Source organism: Thunnus albacares, chromosome 23, assembly GCF_914725855.1.
Source record: "Thunnus albacares chromosome 23, fThuAlb1.1, whole genome shotgun sequence".
Taxonomy (NCBI): Eukaryota; Metazoa; Chordata; class Actinopteri; order Scombriformes; family Scombridae; genus Thunnus; species Thunnus albacares.
The window spans coordinates 24533038-24552668 of NC_058128.1; the positions used below are offsets into that span (position 1 = coordinate 24533038).

Sequence of the window (19631 nt, forward strand, 5' to 3'; positions counted from 1 at the left end):
AGAAATTTATGGATAGGGGGGCTAAGCCTTTACCAAGAGGGGCTGGGGGGAGGATTTTTTTTTTTTGAATGGCCTCAAAATGTCTGTCATGAATTTAGTAGCAATAGGTGTGAAATCAACACAATAGATCTGTCTCTTCATAGTCTGTTGCACGGATTTAATATGACTTAAATGCTTTCCATCCACTTACAACAGGCACAGATCAAGCAAAGGTATTGAAGTCAAGGAATGCTATCTCTTCTCTCTTAGATAAGTTGCAGGTCCTAAGTATGTTATTCATACACAGACTGATGTTTGATGTGTGAACCTCTAAAACTAAAAATGTCATAAAATCATTTACACTAGTTTATGCCTAGTATGAGTAATAAGCTTATGTCATAAAATTCAGTATTAATTTTAACTGAAAGCTTAAACAACTCCCACTCACTTTCTTCTGATCACTAACCTCCATCAGACCTGCTCCTTCAGCCCTGTCAGTCTCCATCTTCCTCCTCTCCCTCTCTTCACCTGTTTTCAGTAACATGTTATTTTATTAAACTCAGATTTAGAAGAACTCAAGGCTTAATGAGTGATCAACCAGTTTAAATTTGCATTTGTCTGAACTGGTAAAATCTTCTCACCTGACTGGCCTAGGGCGGAGCTGCCGCCTTTTTTGAAGAAATGTCGTACATTCATCTACAGATTAAAGAATTGAGGGATATAAAATTGCATTATGATCAACACAATGTGACCTTCACTGACATTAACTGATTATAATCTATGCCTTCTGATATGATTGTTTCCAAATACTTAAGAGGCATATAAAAGCAAAGTATGTAAAGAGCTGTCAATAACACTATTTATATCTCTTTTGCTCGTTCTGGCTGGCTCGTCAGCTAGTTAGTACAGTGGAAACCACTTATACTGATCACGTCTGTCTTACTTACTTCAAAGTTTACTGTGTTACTAATAAACACACCCACACCCCGCACCTCCACACCCCTGATAATGGTGCCCCAGCCGCTAATTCCAATATCATATGTGTATCATGGGAATAATGTAAAAAATAAAAATAAAAATAGAATTACCATGATTTTAATTTTTTCCCCATGTTTTCATTTATGAAAAGACCCAAAATGAACACTGTAAGCAGACTATTGATTAATATAAGCAAATTATTTAAACAGCATTTGTATAAAACTGATTGTCCTGAGCTTTTTGATCCATATAAGCAGTTGATAAGCTGTTTCCACTGTATAACATTAGTGTTATACAGCCTATCCTCTTGTCTTTTCCTCACTCAAACCTAAAGTTAGCTAAAGTTAAGCAAGTAACAAGCGAGTAACAGCTTGATAGCTCACTACATTGACCATCATTTGCTACAAATTCATATTGGAGCCTGGTATCTTCACTCTGTAACTACTTACTATTTCACACTTTATATTATGTTTATCTTGGTAAAGTCTTAGCCAACATCTTGTCACAACTTCAGTGGTTTCCGACTCCCATTACAGTCTCTACCAAAGATGGTACAGGAAGTGAAGAGCGGGCAGCACAGCCAATGGAAACGCTGGATTAGAGCAGCAGCAGCCTCTAATGCCAGGTCCTAGTGGCTGGCATTTCAGGTGCATTGTGAATTTGGAGACACAATGGCACAATTTGATCGATTTTAATGAAAAATGAATGAGAAAAAACTATTGATGATTTAAACTAATAATGTACATTTATTTTGGGGGTGCTAAAGAAAATTTATGGGGGGCTGAAGCTCATTAGTGACCTTCTTTCTCCAGGTTTTCTTAAGGCACTATTTTAGGATTTTGGCAGATAGGAAACCTCCAGCTCCTCTGTCTGTGTATGAATCCAGGTGGAAAGGTCTTTATGCTCTTACACCCACAGACCATGCTCAGATTGACACTGTTTTCATGTTGTAATGAAAAAATGTCACTTTTAGCTATGATATATATTGTTTCACAATGTCTGGCACCAGTAGTCACCTTACAGTGGCACCAATGCAACAAGGCGACTTAGTTTCACCACTGTGCACTATATACAATACATACAATTTTACTGCTGCATTGAAATGATAAAATCATGTAAAAGATAGAAATTAAAACTAGAACATTTGCTTTCTTAAAAACAAACAGTCCATCTGATAAGTAACAATTTATCCTCATTTAATTCTCTCAATGGTTGAACAGAGTTGTATGTCTTTCTATGTCCTGGGATTTTATATGGGATGTAATAGACCTTTTTCACAGAGGACATTCTGACATGTCAAAGCAAGAAAATCACAGGTGCAATTAATAACAATAATAATGGCTGAATCCCATGATGCAGTGCATGATGGTTCACCTGTTCCTTGGGAACTTGAATGGAACTGAGCCATCATTAATGTGATCAGTTTCACCTATTGCTTGTCCTGCTATGACAAGTCAGTATGTCTGTTGGGAAGGTCTGTTACGTCTATTACTATTACGTGCGTGTGCGCACACACACACACACACACACACACACACACACACACACACATAGGCCCAAAATTAATTATAAAAGGAGAAAACCCTTTGATGTTCCTCAGCCCAGGACCTGTGCTGTTGGGATAACAAGGGCTTATTTAGAGGGATGAAACATTGAAACACTTGTAGTGAGCATTTTCAAATTTATTCTGCTTGAGAATTGTGCAGTTTCATGGACATATTTAATTTTACTCTGTTTTGAACATACAAAGCCAACTAAAGTATCTTTGTCAAGTTCTGTATATACCAAATTAAAGATATTAAAGACTTGTATCCTAATAATATGTGCTGTACTTTACAGAGACAAATGTATTAACTGAAATGAAACTCATTTTGTTTGAATTGATTGATTGCGATGTACAAAAGCCTCAGTCTCTTAGCAGTTTTTCAGTGGATACAAACTTAATCATCGTCTGATCAGGTTTAGGTCAGGTTAGGTTACACTGATGATGCTTAGACAGCTTCAGCGAAGCCGACACGGTTGTTGGTGCGGTCGTAGATGGAGTAGTACTCTCTGAGGAACACATCTCCAAAGAGCCACAGAGGCTCACTAGAGGGCAAGAAGGTGGGGACCATTCCCACTGAGCAGCTTGGTTTTCCATCCAGTAATTGCTGGAGGTAGAGACAGGAGATAGGGATATCATTGTACACACAGCCACAAACACAAACCATGGAATGTACAGACACACAGAAATACATGCTAATGTTATGCATACATGAATGATGTAAGCAGAAGGAGGCAGAGGCAAGGGAACGCCGCTGATGACAAAGTAGAGAACTGGCAAGTTGTCGATCTGACTGCAGTCCACCACGAACTAGAGACAAAGGGCAACAAAGAGATACTGTGTGAAAGGGACAGAAAGTACAGGCAAGTTGTGTGACCTTGACTTGACTGCTCATAATCTCTCTATATAAAGCAAGGAATCTCTGTATGTATGTATGTTTGTCCTTCGCATATCTTGAGAACCGCTCATCTGATCTACTTCCTACCTGGCAGATGGAAACGAGGAAGTGCAATGTTGATGTGTCAAGTTGTTTGGATGAGCGGTTCTTGAGAAATATATAAAAAGACCTCATAAATAATGTTGCTCCTACAACATTGATTTACTTCTTCTTCTGCCCTTGGAGTCAACGAGTGGAAATACTGACAGCGCCACTCTGCCATTGCAACCCACATTGTGGTCGGAGGGGGATTGCATCCATAGTGTTAATGACTTGAAAACGTTTAAGAGACTTAAGCTCTACTATTGAACTGTATGCTGTGAATGAAACTTGGCATGTACGTTCAAAACTTGGTGCAGGATGTCTCAGGCATGTTCAGAAATATATAAAAAGTACCTTTATAAATACATTGCTTCTGTTTCTTATTTTTTTCTTATTTTCTTATGGACAGCGCCACTCTGCCATTGCAACCCACATTTTGGTCAGAGATGAGATTACAAACGTAGTGATAAGACCTACCACAGAGAATCAATTGAAAAAGTTTAGAGTAAAGTTAAGCTCTGTTCCTGCTCCTCACACGCAGGAACTTTGTATGTGTGTTCAACACATCGTCTCAGGCACATTTTGAACGGTTCATCTAATCAAATTCAGCTCAACTCAAAATTGTAGTCTTCAGATATTCTGTGTGTGAGGCATTTAGGGAGCATCAATAACTTGTAGTGTCTACCAATAGACTGCATGTGATGCGTTTAGGGAACATGGGTAAATTACATAGACTGTTTTAAAATATGGACATAGTCACCGTGACATCACTCATTGGTTTCTGAAGAGTGGTGTTGAAGCTCAAAGTGAGCCGCTTCAGCCGTTGCCATCTTTGCAGTGTGTGACTCTGCCTAACTCCCGGCCAATCCAAAATGGGCAAAAAGGCGAGCCGAATGGCTGAAACAAGCCACCTAGCGGCTGGCGGGCGTGTCACTCAAAGCAGCTGTGTCTTCCATTATGCATAACTTTATGGCTTAATAAAATTTAAATGGGTGAATTATAAAAAAAAAATTCACCCCCTGTACAGTTGTCATGAAAGGATAAATTAGCTATGAAGACCAAAAACTGTTATTTTTACCAGGCTGTAAACATGTTTATTTCTGCTGTAAAGTTGGGCGTTTTAATATGGGGGTCTATGAAGATTGACTCATTTTTGCAGCCAGCCTCAAGTGGCCATTCAAGGAACTGCAGTTTTTGGCTTCATTTTTCAGCCCCGGATGTTGCCACTTGGTAAATTATAGCGTCTACTGATAGCCTGCATGTGATGCGTTTAGGGAACATCTGTAAATTGTACCATCTACTGATAGTCTGCATGAGAGGTGTTTAGACGATGGGCACAACTCTCTCTAGGTATTGAGAAACCGGCATGCTCCGAACAGGCACGTTTTGAACAGGCACTGCACTAGTAGCTTTTAAATGGTGCAACCTGAGGACAAAGTATGAGGGATAATAATGGTGGCTTACTTTCTGACTGCTTCATCTGTGTATGTGTGTGTGAGAGAGAGTGTTTGTCTGTCTTACCATTCCATACTGGTTCTCTTGGGCTCCAATGACTTCCATGATGCCAGATATGAACTGGGCTGGGGCTGTCATTAGGGAACTTCCAGTGTCTACAATGGCCTGGCAGCCCTGGGAGCACCAGCCCATCTCCCGACCATTGATCTGGAAGCTGCAGTGCACCACACATTCCAAACCACCAAGTTAGTTTCTCATACGGTCACATTACCACACAAAATTATCATTCATCTAGGCAGTCATTTGACACTTCATGTTGATAAAAATGTTGAAAGATTCAGACCCTTCAACGGCAATCTGCCAGTAGCCCTTAGCGGTGACAGGGGTCCAGTAGATGTAGCCCCGGTACAAGCTGGTGTCCACTGTTCCGAAAGACACTACGCTGCCCTCTTTTTCTTCCCTAAACCAACAACAATACCAAACTTAGTTGCTGGCCATATTAGCTTATCTACTGTTACGTTTAAACATCTGGTGTCAGATATACAGTACCTGGAAAGGTAGAAAGCGAATATGTTGGCATCCAGCAGGTTGTGAGCAATCATGTTGTCCATGACGGGAGTTTCTCCTCCAGCAGAGATAGATGGGTAGGACAGGCCAAGGATGCCATCAAACTTGGCCAACACAAAGTTCTCGGTAAGCTCCTTTGTGCTCAGACCAATCTCTTGTTTAGGGATCACAATGTTGGCAATCTACAAAGTCCGAAATACAAAGCAATATGTTGTGTGACAAGAAAATCATATATTTGTATACTCATTCAAGCTACAGCCTAGTCAAGATAGGTATGACTACTGACTGTACAATCATTACAAATGATCCTTTAAATTCTATGTGATGAATAGAATTTTCTTGTCTTTTCACTAACTCAACACTTCAAACAAAAATTGCTGCACTGGTCTTTGTGTGTTCACACTTTCCAGCATGATGCCACTCTGGTTACACCTTTGTTTGGGATGTATTTACTGTGAGACTGTTTCTACATCACCAACTCAACATTCTAGTTTGTGACGGGCTCTATGTTTCAGTACCTATTACTCTAGTCCAGTGTGCTCCAAGTGAATTTTAACAAATGGCAACGCCTTCAAACCAGTGTACTTGCTTAGTTTAGTGGTTTAGACTCACAGTGAAAGTGTCATACCCAAAGATTCCATAGAGACTTCCAGTCCCATAGCCCACGTAGAAAGACTGACCCTTGGCAGTGAAGGTGGAGGACTGCTGGGGGTTGAACTTTTTGTGTGTGTCTGTAAATGGCATAGATCAGGATTATCTCTGAAGCCAGTGCCATAAACATGTGCTCATGCTGTGCAGAGCCTTCTGACATACTGAAAATTCACTTGATTATAGGAATCACAAGCTAAATGCTAGATGGCATGACTGGAATTACACTAAAAATCTACATGTACAATATATAATCTCTTGGAAACAAGATGGCAAACTGGAAGCTCTGCATGCTTCTCCTATGTCAGCTTTAAGTCCTCCGACAGTGTTTCACATGCAAATATACCCTGGAGAAAGTGACAGATGAGGGATTTTGTAGTGGGAAGCTTGTTGATTTGTACTCACTGCAGGCCTTAGTGTTACAGTAGACGGAGTCCACCCACAGGTTGGCAGAGCCGGTGTCAAACAGCACCAGGAAGGACTGCGGCGGTGTTCCAATGCTGATGGCTCCGTAGTAGGTGGTCTGGGTAACACATCAGTTAGAGGAAAAAGAAAGTACAAACCCATCAGTCAGTTAATTCTTTAATCAAAATGTTGTGTGTATAGTGTGTGAAAGAAGCGATTTCTTACATCAGCGTAGTTGTTGATGTACATGTAGGCAGAGGTAGCGAACTCAGGCCTGTACTTCAGAGCGGGGTCCTGGTAAGGCAGCTCGATCCCTTTCTCTCTCAGGGCCTCACGCATAGACTTGTGCCTCATCAGAGGGACTCTGAGAAAGAAGGCAGCAAAGACACAACAATTTTTACTTTAACTAAGGGGATCTTGAAGTCAAAGGCCAGATGTTGCTCACAGATGAAACAAGTCTGTTTAATGCAAAATTGAGAAATACAGGGTTTGTTTCCTTACTTGACCCCTTCAGCGAGCACCACACAGATCAAAACAGCAACGAGACACTTCATGATTCCTCCTGTACACACAACACTACTGAATGGGTACAACTCAATGTGGAGCTGAACAGACTTTATATACTGTACACCTGTTAATCCCCATATCAGCCAAACTATTATCACAAATTTAGCCATATCAGCTGAGTCAGGGTGACCCTCAGTGTTTTTTTCTTAGATTCTATGTACTGAAGTTGCACATCCAACTTTGATAGCAACATTCCATAAACACAGCCAAAAATCTCCTTTTTGTAAAAACTGATACAAGATGTTATTCAGATGGGTCTATCCGATTAAATAATATAGTGTTAACACTGAATAATTCATATGGATATCTCAATTTAGCATTTTAAGGGAAGTACAGTAACAATTACTAAAGTGATAAATATTGCTTGTTTCACATAAAAATCATTACATGTCCGAGCATTACTCACAGTTTTTTGTCTTTTAAAGAAATGGATGAGCACAGAGCAATGAATTTGAATTATTCATTTAGATTTTCTAATATTTTGTTGTAAGAGCTCACCTTTGTTTTCCCCAAAAACTGTCTGCATGCTGTAAGAAATCCTCAAGATGGAACTTTAATACAATTTTATCCAGTTATCCAATATCAACATCAAGGTTAAGTTTAATAGTCTGTGTGCAACTGTACTGGAAAATGGAATGGAAAATAAATGTGTTATATCTAGGCTTAAGTATCAATATCACCTTAACTTAAAAGTTTTATCTCAGCACTTAGATAACTTATCACTTCTGACATTGTTTAAAGTTGATAGCTTTTATTGTTCTGATAAAACAAAGTCCTAAACTTCAGTCCTTGTTTTTTGCACCAAAAAAACAAGGACAACATACTGCTATATAAATTTTAGAGCTTAAGGACACACAATTAAAATGAAATTTGATCACGCCTATTAATTGTTTTAACTACTTTTATAAAGGTTTACTCTGACAGACATCATATCAGGGGCATCACTAGAGACTTATGGATAGGGGGGCTAAGCCTTTACCAGGTAGGTCTGGGGGAAGAATTTTTTTGTAAATGGACCCAAAATGTCTGTCATGAATTTAGTCGCAATAGGTGTGAAATCAACACAATAGATCTGTCTCTTCATAGTCTGTTATAGGCACGGATCTAATATGACTTAAATGCTTTCCATCCACTTACAACAGGCACAGATCAAGCAAAGGTATTGAAGTCAAGGAATGCTATCTCTTCTCTCTTAGATAAGTTGCAGGTCCTAAGTATGTTATTCATACACAGACTGATGTTTGATGTGTGAACCTCTAAAACTAAAAATGTCATAAAATCATTTAGGCTAGTTTATGCCTAGTATGAGTAATAAGCTTATGTCATAAAATTCAGTATTAATTTTAACTGAAAGCTTAAACAACTCCCACTCGCTTTCTTCTTGATCACTAACCTCCATCAGACCTGCTCCTTCAGCTCTGTCAGTCTCCATCTTCCTCCTCTCCCTCTCTTCACCTGTTTTCAGTAACATGTTATTTTATTAAACTCAGATTTAGAAGAACTCAAGGCTTAATGAGTGATCAACCAGTTTAAATTTGCATTTGTCTAAACTGGTAAAATCTTCTCACCTGACTGGCCTAAAGCAGAGCTGCCAGCCTTTTTTGAAGAAATTTCATATATCCATCTACATGTTGAGGAATTGAGGGATATAAAATTGTGTTATGATCAACACAATGTGACCCTTTCTCTGATATTAACTGATTATAAACAATAATCTATGCCTACTGATATGATTGTTTCCAAATGCTTAAAGGGCATATAAAAGCAAAGTATGTAAAGAGCTGTCAATAACACTATTTATATCTCTTTTGCTCGTTCTGGCTGGCTCGTCAGCTAGTTAGTACAGTGGAAACTGCTTATAGTGATCACGTCTGTCTGGGTCAAATTAATCACTATAAGCGGATGATTATTGTAACCATTTTTTTTTCTTTTTCTTTATTTCTCATGCAGATAACAATCTAATTGACATTTGTATATATATTACATGAATATAAAGTAATGAAATGGCCAGTTTCGCTAATTGCTGTTTGACAATACAGTACAGCTGTTTCAAACACTTGTTTTGCTGCTGACGCCTTCCTGACTCATTTTAAGATGAGAGCTAGCGAGTGGATGAGGAGAGCAAGCAGTGGTAGCGTGAAAGCCGGGGAATGGGAGGAAGAAAACGTTATTTTCTGATTGTTTAACAGCAGTTACAAATAAACACACCCAAACCCCGCACCTCCACACCCCTGATAATGGTGCAGCAGCCGCTAATTACAATATCATTTCTCCAGTGCACTTGTACTTTTTAAATTGCCCAGCTATAGGATTTTCATCTTCCTCTCTCCTTGTCCACTTTCTATTCCAGTTCCTTTGATTCCCTACCTGTCTTCTGTATCCTTCTGTTTCTCCATTTCTCTCTCCAACCCTTCACCCAAAATCAAACATGGGATTTCCTTCTACTTGTGTGTTGGTGGCAGCTGCCTTGGATACAGCTGAACTGATGTGGTGATTTTCCACTGTGTATGACACACCCACAACATAGTTTTCTTGAAGACTTGGGTGGGTGAGGAGCTCATTAGTGACCTTCTTTCCCCAGGTTTTCTTAAGGCACTATTTTAGGATTTTGACAGATAGGAAACCTCCAGCTCCTCTGTTTGTGTATGAATCCAGGTGGAAAGGTCTTTATGCTCTTACACCCACAGACCATGCTCAGGTTGACAATGTTTTCATGTTGTAATGAAAAACTGTCACTTTTAGCTATGAAATATATTGTTTCACAATGTCTGGCACCAGTAGTCACATTATATTGGCACCAATGCAACAAGGCGACTTAGTTTCACCACTGTGCACTATATACAATACATACAATTTTACTGCTACATTGAAATGATAAAATCATATAAAAGATAGAAATTAAAACTAGAACATTTGCTTTTACACAACTAGTCTTAAAACAAACAGTCCATCTGATAAGTAACAATTTATCCTCATTTAATTCTCTCGATGGTGGAACAGAGTTGTATGTCTTTCTATGTCCTGAGATTTTATGTAGGGTGTAATAGACCTTTTTCACAGAGGACATTTTGACATGTCAAAGCAAGAAAATCACAGGTGCAATTAATAACAATAATAATGGCTGAATCCCATGATGCAGTGCATGATGGTTCACCTGTTTCTTGGGAACTTGAATGGAACTGAGCCATCATTAATGTGATCAGTTTCACCTATTGCTTGTCCTGCTATGACAAGTCAGTATGTCTGTTGGGAAGGTCTGTTACATCTATTACTATTACGTGCGTGTGCACGCGCAAACACACACACAGGCCCAAAGTTAATTATACAAGAAGAAAACCCTTTGATGTTCCTCAGCCCAGGACCTGTGCTGTTGGGATAACAAGGGCTTATTTAGAGGGATGAAACATTGAAACACTTGTAGTGAGCATTTTCACCTTTATTCTGCTTGAGAATTGTGCATTCATGGGCATATTTAATTTTACTTTGTTTTGAACATACAAAGCCAACTAAAGTATTTTTGTCAAGTTCTGTATATACCAAATTAAAGATTTTAAAGACTTGTATCCTAATAATATGTGCTGTACTTTACAGAGACAAATGTATTAACTGAAATGAAACTCATTTTGTTTGAATTGATTGATTGCAATGTACAAAAGCTTCAGTCTCTTAGCAGTTTTTGAGTGGACACAAACTTAATCATCATTGTCTGATCAGGTTTAGGTCAGGTTAGGTTACACTGATGATGCTTAGACAGCTTCAGCGAAGCCGACACGGTTGTTGGTGCGGTCGTAGATGGAGTAGTACTCTCTGAGGAACACATCTCCAAAGATCCACAGAGGCTCACTAGAGGGCAAGAAGGTGGGGAAGATTCCCACTGAGCAGCTTGGTTTTCCATCCAGTAATTGCTGGAGGTAGAGACAGGAGATAGGGATATCATTGTACACACAGCCACAAACACAAACCATGGAATGTACAGACACACAGAAATACATGCTAATGTTATGCATACATGAATGATGTAAGCAGAAGGAGGCAGAGGCAAGGGAACGCCGCTGATGACAAAGTAGAGGACTGGCAAGTTGTCGACCTGGCTGCAGTCCACCACGAACTAGAGACAAAGGGCAACAAAGAGATACTGTGTGAAAGGGACAGAAAGTACAGGCAAGTTGTGTGATTTGACTTGACTTGACTGCTCATAATCTCTCTATATAAAGCAAGGAATCTCTGTATGTATGTATGTTTGTCCTTCGCATATCTCGAGAACCATTCATCCGATCTACTTCCTACCTGGCAGATGGAAATGAGGAAGTGCAATGTTGATGTGTCAAGTTGTTTGGATGAGCAGTTCTTAAGAAATATATAAAAATATCTCATAAATAATGTTGCTCCTACAACATTGATTTACTTCTTCTTCTGCCTGTGGAGTCAACGAGTGGAAATACTGACAGCGCCACTCTACCATTGCAACCCACATTGTGGTCGGAGGGGGATTGCATCCATAGTGTTAATGACTTGAAAACGTTTAAGAGACTTAAGCTCTACTATTGAACTGTGTGCTGTGAATGAAACTCGGCATGTACGTTCAAAACTTAGTGCAGGATGTCTCAGGCATGTTCAGGAATATATAAAAAGTACCTTCGTAAATGTTAAAAAATTTTCTTCATAATAACCTTTAAAACAATAGAGACTAGAGCCGAAGTATCAAAATTTAACAGAATTTATTTTCTTGTACAAGAAGGAGCGTTTCGCAGTGCAACACACAGGATGAGGTTACAAAGAAAAAGGCTCCTCGAGGAGCGCCTACAACGAGTTTTTATACACCTTAAGTGGGCGTTACAGTCCTTTTCTTAATCTATCTGTCATGACTCGTCCTGTCTTTAGGTTATGTTCTGTTTTTTTTCTTTCCCATTTAGTTCTGCATTTCCAGTTTTATTTTGGTTGCTAACTCTCCTCTCGTTTCAGATCCACTTCCTGCCTTTGTGTGTTTCCCGCTCCTGTCCTCGTCACCATCCACCTGTGTCTCATTACCCTCACTCCTCTTGTGTATTTGCTCTGTGTGATCCCCGCTCCCTGTGCCAGTTCGTCTTAGCCCTTTGTCGCAAGCGTTCCAGCATTATCTTCTTTGTTACAGTCTCTAGTGTTTTCTGATCCTGGATCTGCTTTTTTGTCTCTGCCTCTGCCTAGCCCTTTTGGTCTTGTTGCCTTCTCTGACCGCCTGCTGTACGGAACCTGCTATTAAAAGACTTGTTTTTTGGAACTGTTGTTCGAGTCGTGCGTTTGGGTCTAGTCCTGGTGTACCAGACAACCTTGTCAGTACGAACTGTCCACACCATGGACCCAGCCAACTCAACCACACTAGAAGCCGCTCTGCACTCTCAGGGCGTGCAACTCACTCAGCATGAGGAGCAGCTGAGCTCGGTCTGCCACGGCCTCTGGGAACTCAACTCCTGTTACGAGGGGCTTCACACCTCGCTATCTAACCAAGTGAGTAAGCTTACTGATCCAAATGCAGCAGCTCCTGGGTAAACTCAGCCCTCCAGTTCCTGTCTCGTCAGCTGCTTCCTCACCGGCCCGTACTTCTCCTCCTCCCACTCCTGTGACTGTGTCCTCTTCTGTAGCTCTCCCTCTGTCCAGACCAGAGCGCTTTTTGGGGAACGAGAACAATTGCCAGGTCTTTCCGGTACAGTGTGGACTCCTCTTTGAGCTGCAGCCAGCAGCCATTCTCTGGACCTCTTCACGTCCACCCTGTCCAAGATTTTTGACCACTTGGCTCCAGGTCCGGATGCTGCCCGGGCTTGCATGGACTTATGCCAAGGTAAACGCCAGGTAGCTGACTATGCCATCGAGTTTCGCACCCTGTCAGCTGACTATGGGTGGAATGTCCCCTCCCTGTTCGATACCTTCCACCATGGGCTAGCCGGTGCCATTAAGGACCAGCTGGTTTCCCTGGAGCGCCCCTCTGACCTGGATTCCTTTATTGCTTTAGCTGTTAAGATTGACAACCGCCTGAGAGAACGAGAAATGAAGAGGGCCCGTCTGTCCTTTTCCTCTCCCTCCTGGAGGGGGCCTCCTGTCCAATGCTCCTCTCCGTGTTGATCACCTTCTCCAGTGGCAGCAGCACCCTCTGGTGGGCAGGAGGAAACCATGCAGTTGGGACGCACCAGACTGTCCCTGGAGGAATGGCAGCAACGTCTACAGGAGGGGCAGTGTATTTATTGTGGTCAGCCTGGCCACTTTCTGAGTTCCTGTCCGTTAAAAGATCGAGCTCTCCGGTGAAGAGGAGGGCGCTGGTGAGCCAAACAATCTCTCCTAACTATAAGCCACGATATTTGACTGATGTAGAGATAATTTCCCCTATTTTCTCTGAAAGACTCAAGGTGTTGATAGACTCTGGTGCTGACGAGAGTTTTATGGACTGTGTTTCCTCTTTTTAAACCCTTAGAAGTCAGCGCTTTGGATGGGAGGTTATTATATAGAGTCACTGACCGCACCGAGCCCCCTCAAGTCCACACAGCTAAGGGACACACTGAACAGCTAAGTTTCCACCTCTATAGCTCCCCATTACACCCACTCATTTTGGGGTTCCCTTGGTTATCCCAGCACTGCCCGCAAGTTAACTGGGCCACTGGGGAAATTATGGGTTGGGGGGAGGGGTGCCTAAAAAATTGTTTTCCCTCTCATGGTCCCCGAGAGTCTCAACCTCCCTCTGTTCAGCTCGCATCAGTCAGCCCTAAGCCCAAGTTAGTCTGATTATCCTGATTTAGCCAAGGTTCCCCAGTGTTATCATGACCTCAAGGAGGTGTTTAACAAGTCCCGGGCTACCTCCCTTCCTCCTCACAGAGAATATGAAAATGCTATTGACCTGCTCCCAGGGACTTCTCTCCCTAAGGGCCGTTTATACTCCCTGTCAGCCCCGGACCGTGAGGCCATAGACAAGTACATCTCAGCCTCCCTGGCGGCTGGGATTACTCGGCCCTCTTCCTCTCCAGCGTGGGCAGGATTCTTCTTTGTGGACAAGAAAGATAAGTCCCTCCGACCATGCATCGACTATCGTGGTCTGAATGAGGTCAACATCAAGAACAGGTACCCGCTCCCTCTCATCTCTTCAGCATTTGAATTCTTACAGGGAGCTAAGATCTTTGCCAAGCTCAATCTCAAACATGCCTATCTTTTGGTGAGGATTAGGGAGGGGGACAAGTGGAAAACTGCTTTCAATAGTCCTAGTGGGCACTATGAGTACTTGGTGATGCCATTTGGACTGACTAATGCCCCTGCTGTCTTCCAAAGCCTGGTTAATGATGTCCTGAGAGATATGTTAAATGACTTTGTTTTTGTTTATTTGGATGACATCTTGATTTTTTCCCCTGACCCTGAGACTCATATACAGCATGTTCATTGAGTCCTGTAGAGGCTCCTGGATAACCAGCTTTTCGTCAAGGCTGAGAAGTGTGAGTTCCATGTCAACTCTGTTTACTTCCTGGGATTCATCATCACACAGGACCACCTCCAGATGGACCCCTCCAAGGTTAGTGCTGTGCCTGATTGGCCCACTCCCACCTCCAGGAAACACTTGCAACGTTTCCTGGGGTTTGCCAATTTCTATAGACGTTTCATCAGGAGTTTTAGTTTTATTGCAGCCCCCTTACATGCACTAACCTCCCCTAATGTCAAGTTTCAGTGGACTCCCCAGGCTGAACTCTCGTTTCAGAGACTTAAGACCAGTGTCACCACGGCTCCCATCCTCACCTTTGATGTGGGAATAGGAGGGGTCTTGTCACAACGGTCCCCAGTGGATAACAAGCTCCATCCATGTGCCTTCCTCTCCTGAAAATTGTCCCCCTCAGAGAGGAACCATGATGTGGGCAACAGAGAGCTGCTGGCTATTAAGGTGGCTCTGGAGGAGTGGCGGCACTGGCTGGAGGGCGCTGAGCAGTGGTTTCTCATCTGGACAGACCATAAAAACTTGGAATACATCCGCTCTGCTAAGAGGCTCAACCCCTGGCAGGTAAGGTGGGCTCTCTTTTTCAACTGATTCAGTTTCATTCTGTCTTATCGTCCTGGATCCAGGAATACTCAACCGGATGCACTGTCCCACCAGTTTGACCCTGCACCCTCCTGTCTAGAGCCCTCTAATATCTTGCCATCCTCCTGTGTTGTTGGGGCGGTCACATGGGGGATAGAGAAACAAGTTAGGCAAGCTGGACTTGGTGTCCCGGTTCCTGTGGGTTGTCCCCCGAACAGGCTGTTTGTTCCCCCTTCTGTTCACTCACAGGTTATCCACTGGGCCCATGCCTCCCTCTTTGCCTGTCATCCGGGGGTGAAAAGGACCCTGTTCATCATCAGGCAGCGTTTCTGGTGGCCGGCCATGGAGAAGGAGGTGGGAGAGTATGTAGCAGCCTGCCCTACATGTTCACGGAATAAGACCTCCTCACACCCTCCTGCTGGTCTCCTCCATCCTCTGCCCATCCCATAGCGCCCCTGGTCAGACATCTCACTGGACTTTGTCACTGGTTTGCCACCCTCTGCAGGTAACATTCTTGTTCTCACAGTGGTTGACAGATTTTCTAAGATGGCTCACTTTATACCTTTGCCCAAGTTACCCTCAGCCAAGGAAACGGCTGAGGTGGTCCTGCATCTTGTGTTCCGCTTGCATGGTTTCCCCAGGGATGTGGTGTCTGACCGGGGGCCACAGTTTATATCCAAGTTCTGGAAGGCCTTCTGCACACTCATTGGAGCCACAGTCAGCCTCACTTCTGGCTATCACTCCCAGTCCAACAGGCAGACAGAGAGGCTGAAACAGGAGCTGGAGAAGGGCCTTCGCTGTCTAGTCACCAGTTGTACCTCCTCCTGGAGTAAGAATCTTGTCTGGGTCGAATATGCATGTCTATCTCAAGCTCCCTTTTTGACCCCGGATCTGCTTTTTTGACTCTGCCTCTGCCTAGCCCTTTTGGTCTTGTTGCCTTCTCTGACTACCTGCCCGTGTACCGAACTTGCTATTAAAAGACTTTGTTATTTGGAACTGTTGTTCGAGTCGTGCGTTTGGGTCTAGCCCTGGTGTACTAGACAACCTTGTCACTATCAAATACAGATTTGTAGATAACATCATGTCTGTTTTCAGTTCTCCTGTCCAAGAGCCATCCTGCCCAACTGACCCCCAGATTACATGTCTCATCCTGTCTCCAACGAATTTTAATTTCTACATCTTCCTCTTTACAAATATAATGCTGAACTTTCCTTTAACCTTAGCTGATGAGTCTGCTGATGTTGCAGAGTTGCAGTACAAGACAGGAACAATTCATCATGATCTATGTAAAATAGTAACACACATACAGTGTAATCATAATTTTTAAAACAATAAATACGTTGCTTCTGCTTCTTCATCTGCATGTGGATTCAACAGCAGAAATATGGACAGCGTCACCCATTGGTTTCTGAAGAGTGGTGTTGAAGCTCAAAGTGAGCCGCTCCGGCTGTCGCCATCTTTGCAGCGCGTGACTCTGCCTAACTCCTGACCAATCCAAAATGGGCAAAGAGGCGGGCCGAATGGCTGAAACAAGCGACCTAGCGGCTGGCGGATCTGTCACTCAAAGCAGCCGTGTCTTCCATCATGGCTTAATAAAATTTAAATGGGTGAATTATAAAAACATTCACCCCCTGTACAGTTGTCATGAAAGGGTAAATTAGCTATAGAGACCAAAAACTGTTTTTTGTACCAGGCTGTAAACATGTTTATTTCTGCTGTATAGTTGGGCATTTTAATATGGGAGTCTATGGGGATTGACTCATTTTTGGAGCCAGCCTCAGTGGAACTGCAGTTTTTGGCACTTCCGCATTGGCTTTATTTTTCAGTCCCACGGTTGCCGCATGGTAAATTTTAGCATCTAGTGATAGCCTGTGTGTGAGGCGTTTAGGGAACATCTGTAAATTGTAGCATCTACTGATAGTCTGCATGAGAGGTGTTTAGACAATGGGCACAACTCTCTCTAGGTATTGAGAAAATGTTTTGAACAGGCACTGCACTAGTAGCTTTTAAATGGTGCAACCTGAGGACAAAGTATGAGGGATAATAATGGTGGCTTACTTTCTGACTGCTTCATCTGTGTATGTGTGTGTGAGAGAGAGTGTCTGTCTGTCTTACCATTCCATACTGGTTCTCTTTGGCTCCAATGACTTGCATGATGCCAGATATGAACCGGGCTGGGGCTGCCAACAGGGCGGTTCCAGTGTCCACAATGGCCTGGCAGCCCTGGGAGCACCAGCCGGTCTCCCGACCATTGATCTGGAAGCTGCAGTGCACCACACATTCCAAACCGCCAAGTTAGTTTCTCATGCAGTCACATCACCACACAAAATAATCATTCATCTAGGCAGTCATTTGACACTTCATGTTGATAAAAATGTTGAAAGATTCAGACCCTTCAACGGCAATCTGCCAGTTCTCAGTGGTGACAGGGGTCCAATAGATGTAGCCCCGGTACAAGCTGGTGTCCACTGTTCCGAAAGACACTACGCTGCCCTCTTTTCCTTCCCTAAACCAACAACAATACCAAACTTAGCTGCTGGCCATATTAGCTTATCTACTGTTACGTTTAAACATCTGGTGTCAGATATACAGTACCTGGAAAGGTAGAAAGCGAATATGTTTTCATCCAGCAGGTTGTCAGCAATCATATTGTCCATGACAGGAGTTTCTCCTCCAGCAGAGAGAGCGCGATAGGACAGGCCAAGGATGCCATCAAACTTGGCCAACACAAAGTTCTCGGTAAGCTCCTTTGTGCTCAGACCAATCTCTTGTTTAGGGATCACAATGTTGGCAATCTACAAAGTCCGAAATACAAAGCAATATGTTGTGTGACAAGAAAATCATATATTTGTATACTCATTCAAGCTACAGCCTAGTCAAGATAGGTATGACTACTGACTGTACGATCATTACAAATGATCCTTTAAATTCTCTGCGATGAATAGAGTTTTCTTGTCTTTTCACTAACTCAACACTTAAAACGAAAATTGCTGCACTGGTCTTTGTGTGTTTACACTTTCCAGCATGATGCTACTCTGGTTACACCTTTGTTCGGGATGTATTTACTGTGAGACTGTTTCTACATCACCAACTCAACATTCTAGTTTGTGACGGGCTCTATGTTTCAGTATCTATTACTCTAGTCCAGTGAGCTCCAAGTGAATTTTAAAAAAAGGCAACGCCTTCAAACCAGTGTACTTGCTTAGTATGGTGGTTCAGACTCACAGTGACAGTGTCATATCCAAAGATTCCATAGAGACTTCCAGTCCCATAGCGCAGGTAGAAAGACTGATCCTTGGCAGTGAAGGTGGAGGACTGCTGGGGGTTGAACTTTTTGTGTGTGTCTGTAAATGGCATAGATCAGGATTATCTCTGAAGCCAGTGCCATAAACATGTGCTCATGCTGTGCAGAGCCTTCTGACATACTGAAAATTCACTTGATTATAGGAATCACAAGCTAAATGCTAGATGGCATGACTGGAATTACACTAAAAATCTACATGTACAATATATAATCTCTTGGAAACAAGATGGCAAACTGGAAGCTCTGCATGCTTCTCCTGTGTCAGCTTTAAGTCCTCCGGCAGTGTTTCACATGCAAATATACCCTGGAGAAAGTGACAGATGAGGGATTTTGTAGTGGGAAGCTTGTTGATTTGTACTCACTGCAGGCCTTAGTGTTACAGTAGACGGAGTCCACCCACAGGTTGGCAGAGCCGGTGTCAAACAGCACCAGGAAGGACTGCGGCGGTGTTCCAATGCTGATGGCTCCGTAGTAGGTGGTCTGGGTAACACATCAGTTAGAGGAAAAAGAAAGTACAAACCCATCAGTCAGTTAATTCTTTAATCAAAATGTTGTGTGTATAGTGTGTGAAAGAAGCGATTTCTTACATCAGCGTAGTTGTTGATGTACATGTAGGCAGAGGTAGCGAACTCAGGCCTGTACTTCAGAGCGGGGTCCTGGTAAGGCAGCTCGATCCCTTTCTCTCTCAGGGCCTCACGCATAGACTTGTGCCTCACCAGAGGGACTCTGAGAAAGAAGGCAGCAAAGACACAACAATTTTTACTTTAACTAAAGGGATCTTGAAGTCAAAGGCCAGATGTTGCTCACAGATGAAACAAGTCTGTTTAATGCAAAATTGAGAAATACATGGTTTGTTTCCTTACTTGACCCCTTCAGCGAGCACCACACAGATCAAAACAGCAACGAGACACTTCATGATTCCTCCTGTACACAAAACACCACTGAATGGGTACAACTCAATGTGGAGCTGAACAGACTTTATATACTGTACACCTGTTAATCCCCATATCAGCCAAACTATTATCACAAATTTAGCCATATCAGCTGAGTCAGGGTGACCCTCAGTGTTTTTTTCTTAGATTCTATGTACTGAAGTTGCACATCCAACTTTGATAGCAACATTCCATAAAAACAACATGCCAAAAATCTCCTTTTTGTAAAAACTGATACAAGATGTTATTCA

General features: G+C 42.5%; 2 protein-coding genes across 2 annotated transcripts; both read right to left on the reverse strand.

Annotated features, from left to right (window-relative positions):
* Positions 1–2917: 2917 nt before the first annotated feature.
* On the reverse strand, positions 2918–6996 carry LOC122975201 (gastricsin-like). Its single transcript, XM_044343498.1, has 8 exons — positions 6780–6996; positions 6555–6672; positions 6114–6232; positions 5484–5683; positions 5278–5394; positions 5001–5148; positions 3212–3310; positions 2918–3107 (listed from the first exon to the last, which is right to left on the reverse strand). Exons 1-8 carry the CDS (start codon positions 6906–6908, stop codon positions 2949–2951), a joined length of 1089 nt encoding a protein of 362 aa, XP_044199433.1. The 5' UTR covers positions 6909–6996; the 3' UTR covers positions 2918–2948.
* Positions 6997–10509: 3513 nt separating this feature from the next.
* On the reverse strand, positions 10510–19364 carry LOC122975135 (gastricsin-like). Its single transcript, XM_044343383.1, has 9 exons — positions 19312–19364; positions 19036–19174; positions 18811–18928; positions 18370–18488; positions 17740–17939; positions 17537–17650; positions 17260–17407; positions 11131–11229; positions 10510–11026 (listed from the first exon to the last, which is right to left on the reverse strand). The coding sequence occupies exons 1-9, from the start codon at positions 19362–19364 to the stop codon at positions 10868–10870; spliced, it is 1149 nt and encodes a 382-aa protein (XP_044199318.1). The 3' UTR covers positions 10510–10867.
* Positions 19365–19631: the final 267 nt, after the last annotated feature.